The sequence below is a fragment of the Engystomops pustulosus genome, chromosome 6 (genome assembly GCF_040894005.1).
Source record: "Engystomops pustulosus chromosome 6, aEngPut4.maternal, whole genome shotgun sequence".
NCBI classification, from domain to species: domain Eukaryota; kingdom Metazoa; phylum Chordata; class Amphibia; order Anura; family Leptodactylidae; genus Engystomops; species Engystomops pustulosus.
In genome coordinates, this window is record NC_092416.1 from 84,679,930 (window position 1) to 84,693,009 (window position 13,080).

Consider the following 13,080-nt stretch of genomic DNA (forward strand, 5'->3'; position numbering starts at 1 on the left):
GTGCTGAGAGCAGAATCTCTTAAGTTGCTTGGGACTGCAGGAAGATTCGGTAGATTTAGTCCTGTTTGGTGAACTCTGGCTTTAACCCCATAATAGTAATTGAAGAAGACATTTGCTTCAAATAAACCCAAAAATACTAGTGAACTGTGGGTTATTACCAATTAGAAATGGGCCAAGATTCCCCCGTAAAGGGGTTTCCCATGAAAGAAAGCTCTCAAATTTTAATCCCCTAGTGAAGTTTACACAATAAAGATCATTTTGAAACCCCTTACTTTGCAATTTTACTTTATTAGCTACTATCACTCAGTGATGGTCACTGTAAAATTCCTGAGTGTGCAGGCACATTATGATTCCTATGTGCCGTGAGAGTTGTGTTCCGACAGTGGTTAGATTATCAGGGTTTATCTACACTTTTATTTAGTTTCTGAACATTCACTAGTATCTGACACAAAGAGAGATAAGACAGATCAAAGATGAGAGATGATGAGACGAATTTAACACATAATGACACACTGTCAGCACTGCTGCATCTTAGCTTCACACACAATCTCTGTTACAACTCCTTCCCCTGCTATAAAGATCTTATCTGTTTTAGCTTGTAGATTTAGTCTCCTCATGATGCTGCTTGACAGCAGGAAGTGCTCATGTGAGTGTCTGAGTTCTTCTTGGAATGTAGGCAGAGGGACCGATGCAAAGACACAGTAGGGAGCAGACATGAGAAACTATTCATGAGAAGAATCAGCCCTGGATCCTAAGTCAGAAGATTTTTGGTCGGATCCAGCAGGACAGATAGAGGCAGGCTGGAATTATAGCTGTGAAATACTGTATTTCTGTTAAGACCATTGAATTAGAGAACGTGTTATTTTCTTATCCTGAGTATATTTAAGAATCTTGTCTTTGTGGGAATACCCCTTTAAGGCTACCATAAGCAGGTCTGGCTATGCATAAGACCTGCAGTAGGCCACAAAATTGTGCTAATAATGCCTGTTATAAAGGAGTCAATAAAAGTGCGTGTATCTGTTGAATTTAACAACCACAATAACTATTTTAAGTCAGCTGAAAACGGTTGAATATGTGGACATTTTGCTAATAAAACCAAATTTACAATGGATTTTAATAACTGAGATTCCTTGTGTATCTTTGGGAATCATCTTACAAACCAATTACAATCTTTTCTTAAGTTTTCTTTCATTTTCTTTCGTTCAAGGAGCTTAGACAGGAAAAGAATGATTTACAAGAAAAACTTTTACAGACTCATGAGGACATGGTAATGTGAGTTGCCACCACAGAAATGAAAACAAATTGGAAAAATGAAACAGAGTTATAAAATGTAAGACTAGTAGGCTTTGATGTTGCCCAAGGAAGTACTTTACTATAGAACCAGAAAAGAACTATATCAGGAATCTACCTATTAATGCAGAGCTGATGGTAGGTTCCCAGAAACATGTTAAGCCCTAAACTATCCTCTCCTAATTCTATAATACTTTCTAACGTTATCTACACTTTAACTGATATGCAAATTTTCTGGAGAGGCAACTGGGGCGCAGAGTAGCCTCTCCAGAGAGCTGGAGCAAAGGCTATGCCACACCCCAGTAGCCTCTGCAATCCCTCCTACTTGCATGTGTAGTAGCTCCGACTTCAGTTCCAGTGGGTAGAACACTGAAACCTGAAGTGCAAAGGCAACAAGTCTTGCATGGGCTAGAAAAAGACTAATAGGGGGATATTTATCGGGAAATAATCGCAAATGCTAGCTTATTGCTAGCTTTTGCAATTATTTGCCCCGATCCACCACCTTCACGCCAGTGGGGCGTGAAGGGGGGCGTGGCCAGCCGGGAGTGGGTGTTACTGTCCCCGCGCCTGCGCACTTGCTGCTACCGCCAACTTTTAATACGTGAAAAGTCGCCGGCTGCGTCTTTTTCCACGCCAGGCAGGATAATCGCTACGCTGCCAGCAGCCCCGATACATCAAGAGGCGGAAGCCTGAATTATTTCATCCCACATCACCAAAGGAGAGTAAGGGGCATCCCAGGGGTCAAATCTGAATAGTATGTTCTATCCTAGGGATAGGGCATCATACTGTATATTCGTATACAAAAGTAACCTCTGACATTGATATGTAACCTAAAAGGTATAAAAGAACAAGCAGTGCATAAAAAAATGAAAAGGTCAAGAGAAATTAAACCACTACCAGTATGTTATCAAGCAGCTTAACACCTTCTAGATCTGTTTCTTTTATGGTCCAGTGTTGTTGGATTATCCACAAAATCAACTTTGATGTGAGATATAAATTGGTTAGATTTAGTCACAGAGGCGGTCACCACTGAAGCTCTTCCCAACTGAGAAAAAAAAATAATCTGCTTTCATTGACATTTACAAGACTTCTGGAGATCTGTTAGTGATGTACCATTAATCACAGGGAAGGTCTAGCATGACTGCAGCACTGGGCTCTACTTCTCCCTGACTTAATACCACAACCTTTCACTTCAAAGTTGATTTTCTGATTGATGCCACCAACCTGAGCCAAGAAAGAACCATGCTCTGGAAGTTGGTTAGCTGCTTGACAACCTACAGGTACTGGTTTATTAGATCCAATTCTTGTGAGAAGTTCCCTTTAAAAAGGGACTGTCCGGTTTGGGACATTTTTCAGAATATTGAAAGTCCAATATTAGATTGGCATTTTGAAGAAACATCCACATTTATGGAATATCCTATGGATATACAGAAATACGCTTATTTTCACATGCAGCTTTACATAAAAGATGTTACACTTAAAAGAAAAAAAGCTTTTACAGCTCAGATTCCCAGGCTGCTTTACTTTACTTTTTACCATTGATTCAGGCAGCTATACAAGAAACAAATGTAGCCTCAGAACAAAATAATTCCTTTCATAAAATGTTCACCTGAAAGAAATCAGTGAAGGTCATATCTTTACACAGCCAAATCAAAAGATGCCTTAGAACTATACATAGCAGCTACTATAGGCTAGAAAGAAAACATATTTCATGTTTCTTTACAGACATTCAAGCCTTGTCCACAACCCGCGTTCCAGCGATATGTCAGTATTCTCTGTGCGTAATGAAATAGAGGAGATTCAAGAGGTAATATAAATACTAGGTGGATCGCTTCAATACAAATGTGTGCATAGCGTTCTTGTCTATTGTAGAGTGATGGTAAATTCTGTACATTTACCTTGAAAGTTCAATTTCAAAGGAAAATACTATTTAGATTTTTCACATAAGAAGAGATTGTGTTTCTGTGGTCTCTATGGACATTGCAAAGGCAGAAAGGTGAATTATAGTGTAGGGTGTTATTCAAAGGTAGTCACTGGTTTTCAGCACAGACACAGGTACAGGTGCAAAAGCAAATGGAAGATTTGTTGTTTCTTAAAGGACATCTACCACCAGGATCAAGGATTGTAACCTAAGAACACTCACTCCCTATGGCAGGATCCACTATTCTTTAAGCTTCCTATGCCCTATTGTTTACAAATAAAAACTTTTAGAATTATGCAAATGAGCCCTAGGGGCTCTGGGCTCCATTGGGTAAATGGAGCCCCTCAGGCTAATTTGCATAATTTTCAAAGCCTTTTTTTCTAAAAAAAAAAAAAAAACATGGTCATTGGAAGCTTAAAGAAGACTGGATCTTGTCATAGGGGGCACACACCAGTATGTCAATGTGCTTGGTTTACGATTTTTGATCCTGGTGGTAGATGTCCTTTAAACTTCTAAATAAACTTCCATCAGCTTCGAGACATAAATCCAAACAGTCCTTTCTTCAGGTATGATAAAATACAACAACAAGGAATTATCTCACCAGGTCAGCAATGTAGCATTCTAAGGAACTTTTAGGCGGCTTTTCCTCCATAGCACATGGAGGACAATAGCTTGATAACACACAGTTCCCCAACCTGAGCAGTGGCAGCTGTTTTTTTTATTTGGGCTGGACTTTGGGAAAGACCTCCCCACCTAGACTCTTTTTTTTCCTTAAAAAACCTGGATCCATACGAAGTACAGAAGGAAAACAAACTACATAGTAACTTAATGTCACTGGCATACAGCTACTGGGTTTTTACATAATCAAGGCCAGCTACCTTGCTGACACATATGTACGATGGACAACCAATAGATGCTAGACATGTATATTAGGCTGAAAGTATTTACTGGCTAATTTAGTACAATTATTTATTATTTTACTGTTTTCTCTCTACAGGGTGGCATGTATAGAAAATGCCCATTTTAGCATGGGCGTCTAAAAGAGAAAGTTATTTTAGGGTGGATTAAAGGCCCCATGTACTTCAATTGCATCCCTACAACATCTTCAAACACAATAATATTATACTAAGTTATTTATTAAATCTTGGTTTTGCAAATGTTCCTTATACCAATGCAGTATCCTGTGTTTCTCTGTGATAATATGTTTCTTAACCCCTAAGCGCACTAGGACGTTATAGTATGTCCCTGCGGGTAGATTATTCTCGCAACAGGACTTTCCATAACGTCCCACTTCTGGCACTGGCTCACAAACGGACCACTAAAAAGAACAACACTTCTTGCAAAAAATAAGCCCTTAACCAGATTTGTCAGCTGAAAAATAAAAAAGTTATGCACATCAAAAGACCGTGATGCTAAAATCAACATTTTCGCCAAATTACTTTTTATTCAGTAAAATTTGAAAAAAAATAAAAAAATCTATATAAATTAGGTATTTTTTTAATCGCGGCGACCCATAGAATACATATAATATACTATTTTTATGGTACGGTAAACGGCCAAAAAAAACCACAAAAAAATCTTCCAAAAAATTGATGATTTTCATTTCCTCCACCAACAGAGATAATAAAATCTCACCAATTAGCTATAGATGCCCCAAAATTAAGTAACAGATAAGTTCATCTCATGTGGCAAAAAAATGAGCCCCTACAGGTCCACATTAAAAAAAGACAAAAAATTATCCTGTACAATGTGACAATGCAAATGTGCTCTGGAATGGCGCCTCCTTCCCTTCTATGCCCGGCCGTGCGCCCATACAGCAGGTTACCACCACATATGGGGTATCAGTGTACTCGGGAGAAATTGGGTATCAAACTTTGTGGATCCTTTTTTCATTTAATCCACTACAAATGTTTAATTTTCCATCCAAATTGAATGTATTGTCAAAAATTATTACAATTTGTAGACCACGCCTCCGTTTTGTTTCAACCCCTAAAAGAAACCTAAAGGGTTAAACAAACTTCTTAAAAGTGCTTTTTCATACATTGAGGGGTGAAGTTACCATAATGTAGTAATTTAAGAGTCTAGCTATTATTTAGGCCTCTCACAGTTGAGAAGGTCCATCTGAAAAATGAGAAAAATGGCACCTAAATTCTGTGCCTTATAACATTCTAGTAAATTATGTGGAATCTTAAAAAACCATGCCAACATGAAGCAGACATTTGGGAAATGCAAGTTATGAATTTATATGGGTGCTATGACTATCTGCTTCAAATGTACAGAATTTAGAACTTTGAAAATAAAGAATTTTTCAAAAGATTTCATCCAAATTTTTAAACAGTGACACAGGGCAGATTTGAAAAATGGTACCACGTCCTAAAGGCCAAAATAGAGTCCCGTAGGGGTTAAATACACTTGTGCTATCCATACCATTATTATAGTAATTAAGATGGATAGTAGCAGAAGCCAATAGCAGGTGTAGATCTGATGGGTGAGAACTCATAATGGAAAGAAGCTTTCACTCCACTCCTGGTTTGGACATCAAAAACTGCATCTGAAAAACTGAACATGGGAACACACCCTACCCTAAATACTCTTGATGAATTGACCATCAGAAAGTATGCCTACCTCTATTAAAGTGTAGAATGTGGAGCAATTGTTGCTGCCCATCAAAGTGGAAAGAGTTATAAAGCCATTTCCAAAAAAAATCATTCTACAGTGATTACTCACAAATTCAAACAGATAACAATATACTGTACTCAATGTTCAAAAAATTGTAAAAACCTAAGAGGTTCATCTGAGACTAACTGAGGAGGTTTTATCACCCCTCACACCCCAACGTGTCTTAGCATTCATCCTGTTCATCAAGCAGTACAGAAACAAACCCCGCCATGAGGGCAATCAGTAGAACAACTAAATAAATGGTCCAGTTGTGATAAGATCGGGTGTATTTTCAGTGGCGTAACAAGACTCTACTTGGTCCTGGTGCGAACTTTGGACCCATATATCTAAACTCTAACTGCCACCACTGTCCCGCACACAAGACAGAATTATACTCCTTATAGGACCATACTCCTTATATACAGTATATGTATTATCCAGCAGCCTCCCTTATTGATATACTTTCCAGCATCTCTTATTATAGAAATGCTTACAGCAGCCACCTCTGTAAGCCTCAATAAGCTCTGTACTCACCCAGCAATCACATGGCTTCATCTTCTCTCTGGTAGCAGATAGGGCAGATGCACTTCCATCCTTGCACCTTAGCCTGGCACCCTGTATGATGTGACGGTAGCTCCGCTGATGATGTTATCAGTGTGCGCAGGCACGGCACATAGACGTACATCTGCCTGTCTGCGCCGCTATTATAATCCATTGAATGCATGACTGACACACATACAATTGATTCTCTGCACCTCTGATGGACCTGCAGACTGCGGGCCCAGGTCAATTGATACGCCACTGTGTATTTCCAGCTTTATTTCAGGTTCTTGTGAAACATCCAATGAATTTCTGGCATCTAAATGCACTTAATCATGATTATAGGCATGCTTTTAAGCAACCTGTGGATGTTTCAGAAGAACCTTGAATAAAGCTGAAAATACATCTGGTCACAGCTGGACCATTTATTTTGTTGTTCTAAATTTGACAGGCCCGAGCTTCTGCTCCCTGGCTGCCTTGCTCCCATCCCTCCATGCCTACTTGTCAAAAAAGTGGCATAGAGAAGGCAAAAGGGAACAAAAAAAAAACGGAAGTAAAAGGCATAATAAATACCCCCTACTGAGTAAATCATTATTTTCCCTGAATACCAAAGTATTCTGTCAAATGAATCCATCTATTTTACAGCTAAAGCTTTGCCGAAACTGGGTCACACAACATAATTTACTGCAAGGCAAAATGATGTAAGTGTAAAGATCCCTACTAGGTCTATATACAATATTTCATAAAGTATCATTTTTATTATGGCATGTTAAAACAACCAAATCGACACATAGTCTAAAATAAAATTATATCTGTGGTAATCTTCCACTTATAGTGATGCAAGGGTCATGCAACAGAACAGTAAATGTAAGCATACCAGCAAATATACAGTAGAACCCCAATTAAATGTGGTAGCTACTAAAGAAATCTGTACTTAAAAAATGCCCACAAACCTCAATAAAATGAAACAAGTATGTAAAAAAGAGTTGTGAGGTATTGTAAACTGTAAGTACCTCCCTATGAGACACCCTCGGTGTACACCACCTATAATACCATAACTGACCAAAGGTAAGGGAAAGAAAGGAGAAGTTGAGGGTGAGAATAAAATTTTATTAAATATTAATGTAAAAAGTCAGTGTGTATTACCACACAAATATTATGAATTAAGATTACAGTGCTGTAGGCACTTTATACTCTGAGTATATAACTATATAATGTATATCCCACGTTATGGGGTTGTTGAGGTTATATGGGGTTCTTGTTTCTTTCAAACATGGCTTATCTAAATGTCCTGATACATAAACCCATCTAATTTAAATACAGTCTAAGAGTAACCATTATTTAAAAACAACTTTTGATATGTTGTAATTGCAATTTTAAGACCTTTTGCAATTGGATTAGTTATCCTAATCTTGCTCCTTTCACTGCTATTCCACAGCCTTCCCACTGCTTTCCCACCTTCCCACTGCCTTCCCACCTTTTTCAGTAATGCCTCAGATGGCTTTTGCTGGGCACTTCCTGTCCACACTGGGCTGAATATGGAGTGAGAATGTACATGTGAGACCCCCCATTTCTCCCTGCTCTCAGCTGATTCTCCTCATGGCTGCTACCAGCACTCATGTGCTGCTAGGAGTCCTAACTAATATAGTAAATATCTCTATCTGAACACCTCCATCTTTTCCTACACTTGTATATAAGCAAATACACAGCCCCCCCCCCTCTCCACTTCATGTCCTGGCAGCAGGAAATTGTAAGGGCAGACAGGAGAGAGAGCAGTAATACATTTGTGCCTATGCAAGTCTTCATCATAGATAGATAGATAGATAGATAGATAGATAGATAGATAGATAGATAGATAGATAGATAGAAGAATATAGAAGGTGTTATAGATGGAGGGGTGGGATGTTTCATTATTACACTCTTACACTCTAGTTACACCACAAAAAAGGAAACAATAACCAAAATGTAGAAAGCATAAAATAACACCTTATTAGATCAAATAAAGACAACATACACAGAAAAAGTCCACCATTGGTCAAATAACTAAATATAATAGATATAATATAAATAGATCACAGTAACCTGTGTAGAAGGTAAAGTCCTCAGAACAAGTCAAGGTATTTGCTTACAAACAACTATTGCAAATTACCCAAAGGAATAACAGAGGACAAGGGACATATGCACATGCTACGGTCTTATTGGTTAGCAGCACGTACTTGTGATGAGGTGACAGGAGGCAGGTCCTGCCCCTCCATCTTACTGATTGTAGTTCATTTAAGAGCTGAAAACCATGGTTGCTATGGGCCAAAAAGGTACTAGGGGGACTGAGAGGCAAAATACTTTGAGGAATGATTCTCAGGGACACCTGAAGCATCTTCTAAATGGAAAAAAGAGTAACTTATGCCAATCAGTTTTATCCTTGTATTTAGGAAATCATTTTCTGTAGCTACGTTATTGTGAATGGAATAATAATTATGGTATAGACAATATGGCTGATCTGCTGCTGTGTTTGTTCCTAGACCTTGTCAAAATCTGGCACATTTTTGTCACACTTTGTCTTATGTTCAGTAAATGTATAATGCAAATTCATCGATTTTACAGTACACAGCTCATTTGTTCAGGTTTTCTATCTATACAAATGTTTCTTTCATAGGTGGTGTAAACTAAAACTAAATTGCACTAAATGGGGCACATTTACTTACCCGGTCCTGTCACGATCCCCACTGTGCGTTGTCTGACTATCATGGACTCTGGCGCGATTCACTAAGATTGTGCGCCCGATTTCCTGCATGTGTCGCTACCCCACTCAGGTCCACCGGAGTTCACATTCTTCTTCCTTGTGCATATAAGTGCATTGTCTTGCAACACAATTTAAATGTTAAATCCTGTGCTCAGTCCGAATCCGTCGTATCGTCCGACGGCCCACACCCCGATTTCTGTTGCATGAAAGCCGGCGTGATTGCACCAAAATCCGATCGTGTGCACCACAATACCCTTTTAAATGCGGCACAAATCGGAATCAGCGGAACAACCGACGTTTGTGCGGTCCGTGGACCCTTAGTAAATGAGCCCCCATGTATCATAAAACCAATTTTTAGCTGTCTTACTAGTAGATAAGAAGAGTACATCTGTTACATTGTCAAAATTTACGCTTGTATTATACAGATAGACATGGATTAATCATTGTAATATTATACTATTATTTATTATGTGCTTCCAGGCTAACTCAGATCCAAAATTAGGGCCACATGATTCCTTGTACCATTTACCTTTATCTGTTGGGATAGAAATTATTGAGGGGGATATCTGGAGAGACATAGAAACAGAGGTATAGAAAATTACTGTTTTACATGCTATTAATCTATTTATAAAGCTTTATACATATCTTGTATCTATCTAGCTACGGTCATGAAAAAATAAAGATTGCAACATTTGAAACTCAAATAGTTTAACAGAGCAGAATATAATTTAAAAAATGTTGGTTCTATCATTTACCTGATATGAAGAACTTGTATCTTAGAAGAAGAACAGCTCATGACAAATGACACTGTTATTGTTTATTGAAAATATGATTGAAAACAAAAAATAGAATGAAATGCAGAAACATAGGTATTAAGAATATTAGTAACAGCTAATAATTAAGTACTCTTGATAAATTGATCAACGGTGAGTGTGACCACCTGTCAGGTTCGCTAGGGAAAATGCTGGGACTTCTGGTTCTTCTGGTGGTGCCAGCAGCGTTCTCCGAACCCCGGCGCGTATCCGCGCAAACTCCACCTCTCGTCCCGGGCAGCGGCTGCTGAGATCTCGCGCTGTCTAGGAGTTGTGTTCGGAACTGCTGGGACTTGTGCTACCTCTGCATGGAGCCTGGTTGTTCTGCACCCTGAGGGGTTAATTCCCAGAAGCTTCCAGCTCCTATCAGGTTCTGGAGGTGGGGTTCTGGCTGCATAAATTGCAGCTTCACTAGTCACCTGTGCCAGTGTTTAAAATCCCTTCTCCACTCGCTCTCAGCATTAGGTTTGACTTGCTCTGTATCTGTATCTGTATTGTTGTGACCTCGGCTGGTTTTTTGACATTGACTCTTTGCCTACTGATTTTGCTATTGAGGTACTCTCTCGTTGTGACTCCGGCTAGTTTACCATTCTTTTGTGTTTTATGTTTGTCAGTCTGTTTGTGTTTCCCTTCCCACACTTATCAGTGTATTTCGAGTCTTCAAGTAGTCGCCCCACGGTTTAGTGTGGGGGGGCTATAGGAAGGGACAGAGGTTGGGGCAAGCTCAGGGCACACTTTCCCCAGTCTTTTGTGTTACCCAATCTTAACACCACCTTTATAAAAGCAGAAGTTTTGACAGTTTACCAGTTTGAAGCATTCAGGTGTGTGTTAACGAATTATCAAGGTGAGAAAATATCAGCTAACAGTAACTATCTTTACAATTAAACCTCTTCAAAGGTTACCTCATTTATAGACTGTCCAATTATCCAGACCAGGGGTAGTAATGGTAGGGAAGTGGTCTTAGGAAATGGCCACAAAGCAAATAAAAATTAGATGATACAGAAAATCTGGATAACAAAGTAATATCATAAATTGGTACATTGATATTGCGTATAACACATGTCAAATAATACTCCCTCCTTTCCTATTCTGTAATGGCCGGTATTGGTTATGTTTATTTGTACATATGCATACATTTTTCTATTTATTTTAGGTTATCTGCACACAAACATATTTTTCTCATGTGAGCTAGCCATGGTTTATGAGGCTAGCTCACATCCGCACATATTTCTAAAGTATTTCAAAGGGGGAGATGTATCAAAAGGCTTAATTGTCTGTCCGTGGAGTGAGGCTGAGGATGCACAGATTGTGTCTTTGGGGGAGATTTATCATTCACCCACCCTTGTCATGCGCCACGGGACAGGGAGGTGAGTATAAGTATCTACTATCAGCTATTCTGATGGTAGATGTCCTTTAATGAATGAAATAGAATTAAAATTTTAATAAAATAAACCAATTTTGGTTTAATCTGTAGGTGTTTATGTTCTGTTATAATTGACAGTCATACATTAGACTGGTTGCCCAATAAGTATTTCAGTATCAATATATATTAGATGATACCAATAGTTATTCAGACGTTATGTGTTTTCAGTATAACTTAAATACAAAACTAAGGATACTTGATCCCTTGTACCATATATCTGATTCTTCTGAGGAAATGCAGATGATAGACGAGGATATCTGGGGAGACACTGAAACCAAGGTAAAGGGGTTGTTGTCCATTTACATTTTTATTTGCCTTTTTCTCACATCTATTTATTTTATTGTTGTATATGTATACCTAATAAAGATCCTGATTTCCATATATATTATTCATATCTGTCTGTCTCAAATCTTTTTTGTTTTCTTTGCCTTTTATAATTACATTATTTAGCATTGAATGTATCTAAAATAAATGCAAAAAATAATAAATAATAAAATATAAGTAATGACAGTAAAAAAATACAACAAAACTTGTTTTTGTCTATCTCTATTTCTCTTTGCTATAAATAAATGAAATTCTTTAAAAGGTGTGCATTTATTTTTATTTCATATAGATTATCCATCTAAAGCAAGGAGCTAATATGTTACTAAACAACTTACATATAATCACTTCATCTGAGCAACAAGCCACATATGTAAGTAAAATGCAACTAAAATGACGGTACATCATATATGTTTCCACTATGTAAGGTTATGGCATAACTGATGGATTTGGCTGAAATATAAAACAAGATTTTGGAAACTAAAGATCAGGCTAGTTGTTCAGAAATGACGGCGCAATGAGAGAAGGGAAGGAATGGGAGTCCAGTATTCCTTATAGTCACAAATTGTCTAAGAAGCTTTTCCCTCTGCATCAACGTCTTTCAGGTATTCAGTGTAGATGTGGGACAGTACCTTAAATCTGGTAAGCGATGTAATAACAAGGTAAGATCATCAGGTTCTCCATGTGTCACTGGCTCTGCGATGTTCACGTGGATCCCATGTTTCCACTTGCGGTATGCAGCGGGGAAGAACACCCCGGAAGAAGCCGCTACTGGCGAAACTCGAGTCGGGTATTGACGCCGAACGTGCACCACAATCTATTTTTAAGGCCTGTTTTTTAATCTACTTTTCGGAACCAAAAGGGCTGCGATCGAGTTTCCATCTGGAGGAAATAGTAACTCACACAGCCGCCCGCTGCATACCGCAAGTGGAAACATGGGATCCACGTGAACATCGCAAAGCCAGTGACACATGGAGAACCTGATGATGGATTTGGCTACCTAGAAGGCAAGTGTAACAGTTAGCCAATGGCAGCTTCAGAATTTTACAGTTTTACAGAAAGATCTGAAGCACCAGTCATCCAACAGAAGTTACTGTGGAGTTATTGCCTAGTGTGTGGTGTTTTTGTGGGTTGATTCACAAATAACATTTTCGACCACAAGATTTTTAAGCAAATTTTCTGTTACCCATTTAAATTATTTATACTTTCAGGCCTGCATTTTTTTTTGCTCTTCCAATTATTTTTCTTTGCCATAAACAAGGCCAAACTATTTTATTTACTACTTTATACAGATTTATCTTTAGCTTTTGTATATCAGAAGACAGCTTGATAAATTATTTTCTACCTCACTGAGGTCCCATAGTGGATATGCAAA

The 13,080-nt window shown here is 38.4% G+C and overlaps 1 protein-coding gene across 11 annotated transcripts in view; it reads left to right on the forward strand.

The window, feature by feature from the left end:
* Positions 1-13,080, forward strand: part of KASH5 (KASH domain containing 5) — an 81,297-nt gene that overhangs the window by 44,356 nt on the left and 23,861 nt on the right. For 9 of the 11 annotated variants that reach the window (XR_011856507.1, XM_072156877.1, XM_072156875.1 and 6 more), the window contains 5 exons: positions 1,208-1,272; positions 3,016-3,097; positions 9,630-9,737; positions 11,553-11,663; positions 11,998-12,078. Coding sequence is in view for 10 of the 11 variants with exons in the window: in XM_072156877.1 (XP_072012978.1) it covers positions 1,208-1,272; positions 3,016-3,097; positions 9,630-9,737; positions 11,553-11,663; positions 11,998-12,078 (447 nt within the window). In the remaining variant the exon portion in view is untranslated. The remainder of the gene's footprint in view (positions 1-1,207; positions 1,273-3,015; positions 3,098-9,629; positions 9,738-11,552; positions 11,664-11,997; positions 12,079-13,080) is intronic. The other 2 variants (XM_072156881.1, XM_072156882.1) reach the window with 2 other exon arrangements.